Source organism: Podarcis bocagei, assembly GCF_964188305.1.
Source record: "Podarcis bocagei genome assembly, chromosome: 1".
Taxonomy (NCBI): Eukaryota; Metazoa; Chordata; class Lepidosauria; order Squamata; family Lacertidae; genus Podarcis; species Podarcis bocagei.
In genome coordinates, this window is record NC_138125.1 from 62,562,276 (window position 1) to 62,577,149 (window position 14,874).

A 14,874-nucleotide genomic window follows, 5' to 3' on the forward strand; every position below is an offset into this window, starting at 1 on the left:
TGTAGCAAATAGGGCTTTTTTCAGCCAGAACTTGCTGGAACTCTGTTCCAGCACCTCTCAGGTGGGCACCATTGCCATTATAAGAGAACAAGGGAGTTTCACGGTGGGTTTCAACACCTTTTCCCAGAAAAATAGCACTGAGTAAGGCTGTACACCCGTGGAACAAGTCAACAGGTGCTTAATGTTAAGCAAAGGCAGAATAAATCTTACTAAAGTAAGGTGAAACAGTTTGGTTGTGATGCACGCCTGGTATGCTCAGTGGTTATTAATTAGGCTTGCTTTAACTTGGACTCCTCAGGGTACGATGTCAGTGAAGCCTTGTACGTACTGCCTAGATGAGCATTTCAGTGTAGATTGAGATGCACACCCAGATATGACTTTACATAAGCTACATACACAGATATCCATGCTGTATTAGTGCAAGGGTTTGGGTTTTATTTATATGTATTTAAACATTGCCCTTAGACATCCATGTGTCTGTAGTTTTAATACATTGTTCACTAGCATTCATTTTCAAAATCCTATTAAAGATTGCTTTGGAGGTTATCCCTACCAACTGACAATGTCTCCTATCATTACTCATATGACTTCATTATTCTAATAGATGAAAAGGTTAATAAATGTTCTGGATAGTTATTTTCATTAATATTTTCAATTAATATTTGATCTTGAAATAACAAGCAGGAAGAGCTGCTTGCTGATTACCTTTTTGCTATCTGAGACAACGAGTGCATAAATGTTAAATGTTGCTGCATCTGCAAATCTTGGAGCACTATATTTTATTTATAGCAGGAGCTCACTAGTCTGAGCAGGATATGATGTCTTCTATCTGCTCAGTAGCATCCATTTTTCTGTTGTACTCCAGCTGAAATAATGGCTTCAATTTCTGATGAAACCAATATTTTGATTATCAAAGGCTAACCTTGACTGTAAACTCACTTTTCCACATAAAGTGGTATGTGGGTGGGTGTTTTCAGTACACTTTATGTGCCTCTCCTAGATGCAGTTCATCATTACAGCATGCATGTCCAACAAAATTTATTTGAATGCTAAGTGTCTTAGCCTTTTTTGTTATCCAGTTCACATATGTTGACATGTCCAAGGACTGAAGACCTCAGCATTTGATTTTAAGGTGCAGATTTAATCTGAATAAGGCATCACATCACACTGAGGCTAATCAATGGAAGAGGGGTGGAGAAACCTTTCTGTGGAATCATTGTACTATGAATGAGTCACCTTGTGAAAGTGGCTTCAGACTAGAATAGTTCCATTGGCATTTGCTCTCTAATAGACCTTTCAAAGGTTTTCGTTCATAGGGTTTTCATTGCTCGTCTTTGTGTCTGTGTTTGTGTGTGACTGACTGCAATTCACCATATGATTTTAGTTTATGTGTCATTGAAAATAGTGAGACTTAAGCATTCTTAGCCACACTCTGGACTGTGGTGTTGAGTTTGGATCTTTACTTAATGCCATAGGAATATTATTTGAAGGGCATGGTAAAAATAGTTAAGTGAAATATAAATTCATTAAACTTTTCATATAAAGTGAAAATCATAAGGTCTATGGCTGACCAGGCTTTGTGTTCAGAATTTTTTACTTGCCAGAACAGTTGTTACTTATTATGTTTTACCATGAGGTTCCAGAGTGGGCTCTAAAACTTTATTCCCCAAATCAATAATATTAACATTTCTATTTTTAAAATCTGTAAATATTTTGTCAACTAGTTTTGTTAGATCAAGCAGTATGAACCTACAATATTGTTGTATTTTGTTCTCATTTTTTAATATGAAATTGATAAATAGTGAATGAACAGGAAATATTTAAGCTAGTGTGTAAAGTGACCAGTACACTTGGTTCTTAAAAGTGCATAAATTTGGTTAGCTGATGTTATATGTTATCTTCTGGCCTATGAGAGTACTTAACTTCACTTACTCATGAATCATAAAAACCTACCCGATAATTTTTTTAAAAATCAAAAGCTATGGTTTTTTTAATTGAAGAAAGAAATTATATATTTACCAATTCAGTGGTATCTTTTTAAAAAGTTCATGTGATTTTAATTTGAGTATGATTGTATTAATTTGTTATGCCTTATCAAGACATAAATTGTGAATTATTTTGTACAATTTTAATTGTATGACTATAATCTATATTACCAGCTATCTCTTCTGTTACAAAGGGTATCATTCAAGATGTGAAAGTCATCTTCATGCCAAATGGATATATAACACAATGCCCTAATCTGAATCGCAGTAAGTAGCACTTTTAAGTATATATATTAAAAATTAAGTTTACAAAAATACTTTAAACAAAAATGAGTGTTTTGTCGTGCCTATTCAATTTGTTGCACAACAATGTTGCATTCTTCCTGAGAAGTACCACTTTTGTAGTTGAACAACTAAGACTATGTTTTGCCAACTTTTCTCAGTAAAAGCAGGCTGGGGAGTTATAGATATACATGTTTTACTCCTTCATATGTTTGACTGCACATATTTATTTTCTGTTCATTTAAACTGATCTTATAAGTGACCTAGATGACAGTTTCATTGGGAAAGCCAACAAATTCTGGACCCCCATTTTCCAGTTTGCATTGAACTAGGCTACACATTACTATCATCACACCAGATCAGTTCAGATTTGTCTGTTCAGCATTCTGATGGCTTCATTGCTTATAAGCCAGAGAAAACTGCACTGAATTGCAGACTGTGGGATACCACACTTCTGCCCATGCTTTTCTGTTACTTCCAATATTTCCAATAATATGTCATATATGTGCGAGACAACCCAATTTAAATTATTAATTTTATTTTCTATTAAAATGTCCATATGTTTTCATTTTCTTATAATCTTTGTAATATTTGTATTACAAATGCTAGAATCAATAGCTAGTGAGTTAAGCATATGGTAGTTTTTTTTGTATAATATGGTTTTTATCTGCTGTTTTCCTTCCTTCCTTTATTGAGCCTGTCCAACCTGCAGTGACTTCTTAAGCCTGGTTCAAGGAATTATGGATTTGCAAGAACTTCTGGCTAAAATGACAGCAAAAGTAGGTACCTAACCTTTGTTCCCAGTTTTACATCCAAGTTGTCATTTGCTTCCAATATTTGGGCAACCATGTACACATTTCTCACCCCCCCCCCCCAGTTTATGTATCATTATGTCAAGGACTTATTTCATGCTATAAATGGAAGAATAAGTTACTGATCCACACAGAATGCATTTTTCCTTTTTGTTTGAATTGTGGTTGAATGCTGATGCTGAGGGTTGCCTAATGGAATAAAAAAACAAGATAGGCACAAGTATTTATCTAACCTGATGCATAGTTGTCAAACATGGTTGTTTCCTATGTCATTCGTTTCCCTTCATAGAAATAAAACACATAAAAATCTGTAACCTTCCAGTTATTGTTAATAACCTGTTCTATATCTAACCCTTACATAATATTGGGGGTTTTTTTTGGCATGGGATAGCATGATGATGAGAAATGGAGGTCATTGGGATTGGAGTTTTACCAGTAGTCAGGCAGCAGTGGCTGCTCATCAGATGCTGTCTAAATCCTATTTTGTTTCTGAGCTGCCTTCACTTGTTCTTGTTCCATGTGCTTATCTTGTTTATAATAACACACTTTCATAGCATTAAAATGCCAATTATAAAACAAAACATTGTGTATACATACTGGCTCTGTTTTTACATCATGAGCAGGAACAAACCTCAAATGTAAGTGCTCTCCCGTTATCTTCCCACAAGGCTAGGATGCCTTCAGCATTCCTCCCCCCCCCCCCGCTTTCTCTTAAAGCAGTTTTATTTGGGCTACACTTCCAAAATAAAAATTATAAACGAGTCTTCTCCCATACAGTGGTACCTCGGGTTACAGACGCTTCAGGTTGCAGACTCTGGTAACCCAGAAATAGTATCTCAGGTTAAGAACTTTGCTTCAGGGTGAGAACAGAAATCACGCAGCAGCGGCGCGGTGGCAGCGGGAGGCCCCATTAGCTAAAGTGGTACCTCAGGTTAAGAACAGTTTCAGGTTAAGAACGGACCACCAGAACGAATTAAGTTCTTAACCTGAGGTACCACTGTACTCTGTTCAAACAGCAATTCTGGATCACAGCTAGGATTGTCCTCAATCGCACTTGATGCTCTTGCTTTCATTTAGAAAAGATATCTATCCATATTCTGCACATATATACACACACTACACTAAACTACACTGAAATATTTAAATGTTTATATTTGATTGTTCTTGAATCTTCCTGCCACACTTGCCATCCTCTCCTGGTGCACCACATGGTTTGAGAACCACTGTATTAAAGCCCGCTTGTTGTGTCATATGGATCAGAGATCATGGTTCATAACTGTGGCCAGGGTCAAAACCAAATCAACTTTAAACCATGTGCCACAAATCTAGGTTGTTTAAACTAACCAGGCATAAAGTATGATCCCTGGTCTAGATGACATGACAAGCCTATTTTAAGTGAAAGTCAAACTAAAAGCCTCTGAAGTCCTCCCAGTTGTGTACCCAAGGCTTGCTATGGCTTCTTCCTGCTCACCACTGGTTAGCAGGACATGCAATCATGGCCACTGTCTGTTTCAAATCTTTGCAAAGCTGATGGTTTGAAATCTGGCACATAAATCAGCCAAAGATAAGCCCTCTTAAGCCCTGCTGATTTCAGTGGACCAGTGCTTATAGGCTACAGTCCTATAATGCCTTTCCTGGGAGTAAGTCCTGTTGAACAAAATGAAACTTACTTCTGAGTAAGCATGCACTTTTGACCTTTTTAAATTAATGGAACTTAAAAGTGCCATTGCATTATTTATTTTTGGTTTTGGTTTGTATGAAAACTGCACAAGGCAGTACATTCTACAGTAATTCCTGCCCCCCCCCCGAGTATACCCCTATTTAATGTCCCCATACTCTTTATGCTTTCCTTTCTGATCTTCCATCTTCATGTTTTAATTCTACTGTCTTAATCAGCATGCTTTGGACTTGATCACTTGGAGAAAGAAAAATATTAAATTTCAGTTCATTTTACTTCTGGAAAGTGAGATAATTATTCTGAGACATGCTGGTGGTCTTAGTAGGTGCCAATTACATAGTGCATTGAGTGACTTGTCCTTGCTGCAGTTAATTATATTTTTCTTGCTGATATTTTTTTATTCTAGATAATACATAATTAACATTCTGAAGGTTACAAGCACCCCTACAAGTGGAATGCTCTTTACCTTCTTATTCCATATTCCCAGGAACTGCTGTTTCATTGCCTTTTGCAGTACATAAATTTAGTATTTTGTTGCATTCATAGACCAGTGAGAACATGTCACACTTGTTTGTTTAATTGTCAGAGAAATGCAAGCAGAATGCAAAATTGCTGATTTTATTTATTGCTAAATAGAAACTTAGTGGTTCAGTTCTAAAATGACACATATCAGTTGTCATGTCTAAGCTTGAAGCCTTTGTCCCTAATTGCACACCTGTGTGATCAGGTTGTTGTGACTTTATGATGAGTGTCTCATGCTCAGTGTCTCATTTTTTGATATTTGCTGGTTATTTTTCAAGGCTGAGATGTGACGCTGAAGTCCTGGCACAAAACAAATCACTCTTGTACATTGCTACTAGATTATGTATTTAATGATGAAATTATGTGGTTTGCCTGCTTGCTTTCACCCTTAAATGCCCCTTTTACCCCCTTTAAGTAGACCTTTTTTCTTTTTAAGAATATAAAAAAGGTGAAGAAGCCCCTCTTTCTGTACCCATAAGTACAAATAGCCTCAGATTACTTAGATTGACATAGATTTGGTCTTTCAGCAATTGAGTACTCAATCTGATTAAAGGCCTAAAGATTGCTTCTTTCTTCCTGGAGTGTTTAGGATCAAATTATTTCAATAAGGAAGACTACTATGATTGATTACTATGGAATTTGCACTGCACCTCCTCTTGCCACCATGGCAAGTAGGAAGACAGAGACTGAAGAGTTGGCCAAGCCTGTTGTCCCATGTATGAATTCTGCATCTGCAACAGAAGTACCTGCTGTTCAGTTTCAAATGCAATTGGTTTCCAAACATGAGATCAAATACATGATAAGTCTTTTCCTCCATGAATTATCTTGTCCTAATGACTACCACCTCTCCTTTTGACAATTAATTCAATTTATTCACGTACAAAACCATTCTATCCTACATGACAGAAAGCATAATCTGCTACACGCAAAGACCCCACAGTGTCCTACATGCACCATTGGGTTATAGCCAGTGACAGCCCAGCAACCATGAGCCTCCAGTATAGATAAAATATAACTTATACATAATTCGAACACAAATATTTATTATTTCAAAACATTGTTAAAAGTTAGCTAAGCAACATATCCAAAATCCACCAAAATTTTCTCCCACCAACATCCCGGACAAACCTTCTAATTGAAAGCAAAAGTGTGCTGGACTTTATCCTTGTGTTTGCTTTTATAGGGGTAGGTGTTGTTTCATTTATTTCTGGAATTATGGAAGTATTTCTAGAATACTTGTAATGGTTCTGAGAGCACAGGTGTTAGCAGTGTGCTCTTCCTATATTTATCCAGAGGCCAAGCTGCTTATGCAGTGTGCAATCTTCTTGCACAAAATACCCTTTCTATGTAATACCCATTATGTCCCTTTATGTGCTGTAAATGTTCAAAACATACGCTGGAAGTGGAAAGGCCCTGCGTCTGGTCTGAATTATGGCTCCTATCAGGAGTATATGTATTTACTGTTGGATGTGTGGTATGTTGTGAATGAATGCAGAGTTTGCCTGAATAATATGCTTCAGACAGGAAGGGGTGGGGAAGTGTTTTAACATTAGAAAAGCAATGGATCAGGCCAGAGTCCCATCTAGTCCAATTTGCCGTTCTCAAATACCTATGCAAAACCCACAAACAGGACCTGAGAACACTGTTTGCAATTCTCAGCAACTGGTATTCAGCAGCATACTGCCTCTGGCAGTGGAACATAGCCATCATCCCTAGTAGCCATTGAAAACCTTATTCTCCATGAATTTGTCTAATCTTCTTTTAATGCCATCTGAGTCAGTTACCATTACTGCAGCTTGATGGAGCGAATTCTTTAGTCACTATATGCTGTATGAAAAGGTGCTTCATTTTGTCTGTGCTAAATCTTCGAACACTCAGCTGCATTGTATGCCCTGGAGTTCCAGCAGTATAAGAGAGGGCGAAAAACTTTTTGCTATCCATTTACTCCATGACATGCATAATTTTATATATCATGTATTATCCATTACAAGTCACTTCCCTTGGGACTTCCCCAGTCCATCTCTCCATGGCATTCTATTCAAACCTTATTCTGCTGCATATCCTGCATATTGATAAATTCCAGGAAGCCAGATGGGAACCAGGGAAAGAGCTACATCTATGAGCTTCATGTTTTGGGTTTGACTAGTGGATTTGGAATACAGATCATTTTGAACATTTTCCAGTTCTTAACATTTTCCAGAATAGAGAGCCAAGAATTGGACACTAAAGTTCTAAATGGATAAGTTGTTATTTATAGACATAGTAGTTATTATTTAAAAAGTTAATAATTATGTGCTGCAGACATGGTGTTACTTTGATTGCCAGTTAACAGATTAGACAATTGCCCTGAGATCATCATCCCATATACATAGGTTTCTTTAATTTGGACTGAAATAAATACACTAGCAAAGCATATGTGATTGCCTTCTATGGATCTGGGCTGATTTATACCAGCTTAAAGTCATGCTGTTTTCATGTGATTTTGTCAGTATGATAAAATCTAATTCCTCTGAAGATCCCTAAGCTGTGCTTTTATTTTCCTTTGTATGAACCTATGTGCATGAATTCTAGGAATTAAATCAAGTAACTTTCATTTATAGCTAAATTATGCAGAAATGAGGCTTAGTCAGTTGGAAAACTGTCACTGTGAGAAGACTTGTCAAGTAAATGGAGTGATCTATCGAGACAAAGACTCATGGGTTGAAGATGATCACTGCAGGAATTGTACTTGCAAAGTAAGAAACTTCTAACTTATATATGGGGGTAAGATGGCTCATTACAATTCAGTATAAGTTTGTTGAGTACATAATGTCAACTTGGAGGGTTAGTTATTGGCATTATGCATAGCATTATGTACAGAGTATGGGGAGGCAATCAAAAATGATACCTGCCTAAAAGCAGTTTCTTTCCTGTATTTAGATGGCTATGTTTTTTACTGAACATTTTGGTGTTTCCTGTGTACAATTTAGAATTGTATTACTGAAGTTTGTGGGAAAGGAGACATTATCTTAATTGTATGCACGAGTTGCATTTTGCATGACAACGACATGTATATTGTGATCGTGGTATTTATTATTTTCAACATCAGAGGAACAAAAGTTGATTAGTATGTAAATCTTGTACTGTTGAAATTATTTGATAACTATCAGAAGAGAGGTTTTGTTTGCCCAAGAAAATAGAAAACTGTTTGTTAAAATGAAGATGATTGACAGAGACTGTGAAGGTGTTATTTTGTATTTGTAAAAATGGGTAGATGGCTTCTATTGTCTAACCCACAGTGATTGGTGGAATAAGGGAAATAATTTATATCTGAAATTTAATAGATGTTCACATAGGTAGCAGCTGGATATGATTATGGTTGCTTCAGAATGGTGAAATTGTAGCTGCAGTATATCTTATCCAAATATTCATATCTAAGCTAATTATTTTTTCCACACGTTTAGAATGTTCCCCGCCCCCTAAAATATACATTACTTTATACCAAAGATAGCCCCAATGTGGTACCCTGTAGCTTTTCGAACTTCTAGCTCCCATCAGCTCTAGCCAGCGTGGTCAATGGCCAAAGATGATGGGAGTTGTAGAGAGAGCACCATGTTGGCTAACCCTGCTTTATACAGGTGTTTTAATCCTATTTTTCTATTATTTTACAGAGTGGAGTAGTGGAGTGCCGGCGAATGGCCTGCCCACCATTGAACTGTTCGCCAGATCGCCTTCCAGTCCATTTAACAGGCCAGTGCTGCAAATTGTGCAAGTGTAAGTATAGGTATTGTGCTCTTCTTTTTCTCAGTCTTACTGATTTTACATGCTCTTTGTTGTTGTTGTTGTTAGTTATGTAGTAAAGTTGTGGAGTGATGTCACTTCAATTTGGAAAGCCCCTACTCCCTGGGAAGTAATTTGAAATTTGACTCTGCCTTGCATTTTCTGGGAGAGAGATATCCTGGAGTTAAAAAATATGCTCATACCATGTAATGGACTTAAAATTCACAATTAGTAAAATTTTACTTTTACACATGATTCAGACCACATAAGGGTCATGTTTGAAAGGGATGGTAAACTATGGCTTTGTGCAATGTGAATAAGCCTGGCCATCTCCCAGGTTCTTCCACTCGTCATTTCATTTGAATCAGGGATTGCGGTTTAACATGTTTAATAGTAAGTTTCAAAATAAGCCAACGTCAGATCATGGGTTGTGGAGCTGGTTTGTTGAAACTAACCATGGTTAGCATCAAACTATGATTCCTGGCTCAGATGAAGTGATAATCCATGTTGAAAGGGGGGCAAAGGCTTCTGAACTCTTTCTGTTCAGGAGGCAAGGGGAGAGGGAACACGTGGGCCCAGAAGGAGACCATGGTTTAGCATTAGAACTGAATTTAACCACATAGTCACAATAATCTTTTCTTTTGTTTCATGTCCTCTAATTAAAATATGAATGAATGAACAAACCTACTCTTTTGTGTTTTTTTGGTTGACACCCATCTCAACTTGTTGGTGTACTTGGAAATCTGTTAGAAGAAATAGATGTAAACATTGATTAAAATTGATTGCAAATCTTGACAGAATGATATACTTGGGACAGTTTTTGGGGGCCATGTTGTTCCAGACACTGAAGCTGTCTGTACTGATGATACTGTGTGGATTGATTTCTCTGCCCTTTGTCCATACAGTCATTGACAGTATGATCAACTATAATTATCTTTCCTTAGGGCTTATTGAGCAGATAATTAGCCATTTTTTAAAAAAAAAAATGAGTTAAAGCAACTAGCATTTCTTACCTGAAAAATGCAGGAGGATTATTTTTTCTCAGTTATCTTTAGTTAATCCCTCCAGTACAGAACATGCTTTTTGAGATCAAAACTGACTTTCTGGCAAAGTCTGACTATTATTCAGATTTTTCTTCCCTTTTAGTCTACATCCAGCCTTGTTATATAGGCTGTCACATTTGAAGCTGAAAAATACCTCCACCAGCCCTGTGCCCATCAGAAAGACAAAATCTAGGTTTTATATTTTATAAGATGATGATTTACAAGCCGTAGCTGCAAAAATGCCACATTTACCACACAAAAGTTAGTCAGGTGTTTATTACAGTCAACAGATGAGTAAGACAAAATGCAAAGTTCCAAACAGAAAATAGGGAGTCTCAATAAAACCAATTGTTTTAAAAAATGATAGGCTAAGAGACACAACTATAACTTCTATATATTAATATAGAAGGGTATGACTTAATCACATCAGTAGAGTACTGTTGGTTGTTGGTGCTCGCTTAGCCTCCTGCTGATTTGCTGCTGCTTGATAGAGGGTGTGACAGTGAAGAGCCTGGTGCCATGCAAATGTACCATCAGAGCCAATCTGTTGAGTGTTCCTCCCTCATTCCTGGTAAGCAGCAGCAACAGATAATGGGAGATCAGGTGAGCACCACTGCCTAACCACACTATCTGCTATTGAATCGCATCATACCCGTGTTGACAGGTCTTCTGAAACTAATTCTATGGCATCTATGGCCTAAATACAGAATCATATATAATGGGAGCAATACATTAAAGGTATTGCAGACTTCTGCTTGTTGATGTTAGTCCAGAGAATTTCCTCGTCGTGCATGATATAGTTTTGTCACTTTGATATGGCTGCACCCCAGCTAGGAATGTTAAATCTTTGGTACTTTATTCCATTATCAATGCTGCCCTATTTACCTGCCAGTTGAACAATCTGAAAAGTGTAGCTTGTTAAACCTTTTGGGCTGCATGCTATGTCTAGCTGGGAGGCAGGTCATCATTATATACTCTTGACATGCTGTATTCTTCAAAGATCATCGTCATCTTCATTTTTAATTTGTATGCCGTCTTTCTATCTTACAATACTCAAAGTGGTTTACAAGCTGAAGAAACAAAAAAATGTACATCTTATAACAATCTAATGCAATACAAAAATATGATAATAAAACATACCTTTAAAATAGGCAACCTACATCAAAAAAGTAACATTCAACAATCATTAGAATAGTGATGAAATCACATAAGTGAAACTTTGATTGTCAAAATGTGGTGGTATAGATGGATTTCAAAGAAGATATTTTATAGGATTTACACACCCACCCTTTCTTGCTAGCATACACTGTGGTGTAACATTTAGAAGTTGATGGACAGTATATGGGGAGAATTTGTAGAAGTAAAGTGCAACTGCTGAGGATAAAATTTCAGTATGGTGTAATATTTCTAGTTCCTCTGCTTGCCCTGGGCCTATTACCACCTTTCCTATTTCTCATTTTTTACCTCAGACCTAGTTGCATGACTGTTACCAAGGAAAATTATATATATAATTTGAAAGGTTGAAAAGTAAGGTTTTGTCCCATTCTGCACTGTTTGAGGTTCTTGAAGGGGAACTGATTTAAAGAGCAATGTTATTTAATATTCCTCTTTTACTGGAGTTAAAGAGGACATTCTTTTTTATTATGGCTACAGTAATGCAAATGTGTCAGGAAGTCATAACTAGAGTTTCTAATACATTGTGCAATTAGGAAGCAACATTTGGGTATAAATTGTAAGTTATTTTAAACTGCTTTTAATATTGTGTTGTAATGTGTTTTAATGTACCCTGCCCTGGGACCCTAGGGTGGAGGGCAGATAATAAATTACATAATTGTAACAACAACAACAACAACAACAACAACAACAACAACAACAACAACAACAACAACAACAACAACATATTTAAAGCTTTCATTTATCTGTATTAATGACACAACCTGGGGGAATTTAGTTTTTCTAGCTTTAATAATTACATATGTACCCCGTGAAGTAACAGTGTCTAAGCCAATTTATTTTCTAACCAAACAAAGATTTTGGAGCTAATATTCAATCCATTGCCAGAAATGATCCTTGCTTGAAAGTACCCATAATCTCAAGGATACTGAGGGTCCGTTTAAGAATTGAGTGCCTGTCGTCTTGAGTAGAGATCTGTACTTTGGTCACACTATATATATTTTTGTCTCTGGCACCAGTACTACTATACCAAAATACAGATCTGTAGTTCCTCAGAAGTCAGGTATCATGGAGCTATATCTGGCATGACTGACTTTTTTTACAGCATATTTCCAACCCATATTGTGCAAACAGAGGCCTTTTGAGTTGTTCCAGGTTTTTCTCCCTGAACTAAGAATTTTTTTAAAATTTACCTATCCTTAAAGGAATTATATTTCCTCATTCATGGAGATATATCTGGCATGGCTCAAGGGGCCTCTGTTTGGGAAAGGATAGCATAACAGACAATTATAAAGTCTGTTGTATATATGCATTCCTTTCTGAAATTAAAAGTATGTAAGAAATACAATGGGATGTGGGTGGCGTTGTGGTCTAAACCACTGAGCCTAGGGCTTGCCGATCGGAAGGTCGGCAGTTCAAATCCCCGCGACGGGTGAGCTCCCATTGCTCGGTCCCAGCTCCTGCCAACCTAGCAGTTCGAAAGCACATCTAGTGCAAGTAGATAAATAGGTACTGCTCCGGCAGGAAGGTAAACGGCATTTCCGTGCACTGCTCTGGTTTCGCCAGAAGCGGCTTAGTCATGCTGGCCACATGACCCGGAAAAATTGTCTGTGGACAAACGTCGGCTCTCTCAGCCAGTAAAGTGAGATGAGCGCCGCAACCCCAGAATCGTTCATGACTGGACTTAACTGTCAGGGGTCCTTTACCGTTACCTTTTAAGAAATACAATATTTGAGTTTTAGTTCATTTGTAAAAGTTTCTAAAAGACAATCAGCAAAGAAAAGTTAGATCCATATGCCCCATAAGCTAATTTTAATGTTACAGATAGTCATCAGTGTGAATCTTTCTATGGTGTCTTCCTTTTTCTATGTGTTTGTTAGCCCTGTATTTCCAGCAGTGATCTAATCAATTATGATAGTTAATGAATACCTGTGGCTCACTTGAGACACTGCTCCAGTTACACAGGGGCACAGTTCTGTTTTCACCTGTCTTGATATGGTGTAGATAAATCAGAATTTATACATTGTGATCCAGTAAGTCCATCCAGGTTGTCAATACTTTGCCCATACAGGCATATCTTAATACAAATATACTGTGCCTGCTCCACAAAATGTCACTGCCATGACTAATTCTGTTAATGAATCAAGTTCAATATCTGTTCTGCTTCTCCTATTACTTCAGGTCATTAAGTAGCCTAGTTTGTCAGAGTGAGTTGTGAAATGGTTCAAGATAATAGTTTTTGTAATGAATTTACTATTATAGTCAAAATAAATGTGAGCAATTAACACTGGCTGCTCCTGAAAGCAAAATGAGTACATCATATTTACCACAGTGCATCTAGATTGACTTAAAGCAATATTGTTTGTACCAAACTGTATAATTTATCTGCATTACTGCTAAATACTGATGTTTTTATTTATTTTGAAAATTCTAGCCAAATGCATCTATGGAGGAAAAGTGTTGGCAGAAGGTCAGAGGATTTTAACCAAGAACTGCAAAGAATGTCGTGTAAGTTTTTTAACCTTCTAAGACTGCAGTCTCAAGCATTACGACTGCTGTAGGACTTACATTGGAATTGTTCACTCTTTCACTTTTAAACATGTGTGGTATCTCCTTTATTGCATGCCCTGGATGGTACAGCAAAGTGTGTACAATATTACTTTCTCTGCATCAAATCCTTTTGACAGAAAAAACATTTTGAGAATAAGTCATAAATTCTAATACATTTTTACTTTCAGAGCTTGCAGGCTGTCACTATTGTGAAAGGGATTCAAGCACATACCAGAAATTTAGCTTTGCACAACTAGAGTAGGATTAAAGTGCTCTGTTGCGATAGCACAACAGATCCACAAAAAAGAAGACTTTTTCAGGTGGGAAAGTGACAGGAAAATGCACTGCAAAGTGGGGGAGCAACAAATTATCATTTTTAAGTCAGCTTAAAGCCTTTATCTAAGTTCTTCACCAAGCATTTAAAAGCATTGAGTTTTGGGGCTTGACAGATCTCACCTGGATGAGCAGTAAAGAAGGTGATTGTCAATACTGAGCAGGTTCTGCTCCTTGACATGATGTTCAAAGAGGGACATAATAGAACATGGCCATTCATAAAGTGGGGAATATCTTATTGAACTTACAGAAAGAATGAGAAATGTAAATTTGCCTAGCCAATAGCGCTAGTCTGTATCTGAAACAAAAGTAATCTTCTCTAGCTTGGGCTATAAAGCGTTTAATACTTTTAAATGCTGTGGGGCATTTAGGGAAGGGGATACTCAGAAGTCCTGTTGTGCTCAGAAATGAGGCCCAGAAAAACCAAGTGATTTTCTCTGTCTTTGGGGAAAATAGCTTGGTTTTCTGAGCCCAATCCTGAAATGAGCTCAAGAGGGTTTTCTTGACAGCAGTGGATGATATTTCAGACCATGGGAACCAGCCCCATGTGGTTAATTAAAGCTATTTCATACTACATTTTACTTTTTCAGTTCACCTTAAACTAACTTTTATCATGATTTTTTTTAAATAACTGAAATATATTACTGTTTTGACACTGTCCTCTTCAATGTTTTGACGCTGGTGGTTCAGTAGTTAAGTGCACTAGCTCTCCTTGGAGGGTTGCTGTGTGAAATGTG

General features: G+C 37.1%; 1 protein-coding gene across 4 annotated transcripts in view; it reads left to right on the top strand.

The window, feature by feature from the left end:
• Positions 1-14,874, top strand: part of NELL1 (neural EGFL like 1) — a 379,279-nt gene that overhangs the window by 118,079 nt on the left and 246,326 nt on the right. For all 4 annotated transcript variants that reach the window (XM_081164500.1, XM_081164499.1, XM_081164502.1 and 1 more), the window contains exons 6-10: positions 2,180-2,252; positions 2,964-3,046; positions 7,880-8,014; positions 8,930-9,032; positions 13,689-13,762. In XM_081164500.1, the coding sequence (XP_081020626.1) occupies positions 2,180-2,252; positions 2,964-3,046; positions 7,880-8,014; positions 8,930-9,032; positions 13,689-13,762 (468 nt within the window). The remainder of the gene's footprint in view (positions 1-2,179; positions 2,253-2,963; positions 3,047-7,879; positions 8,015-8,929; positions 9,033-13,688; positions 13,763-14,874) is intronic.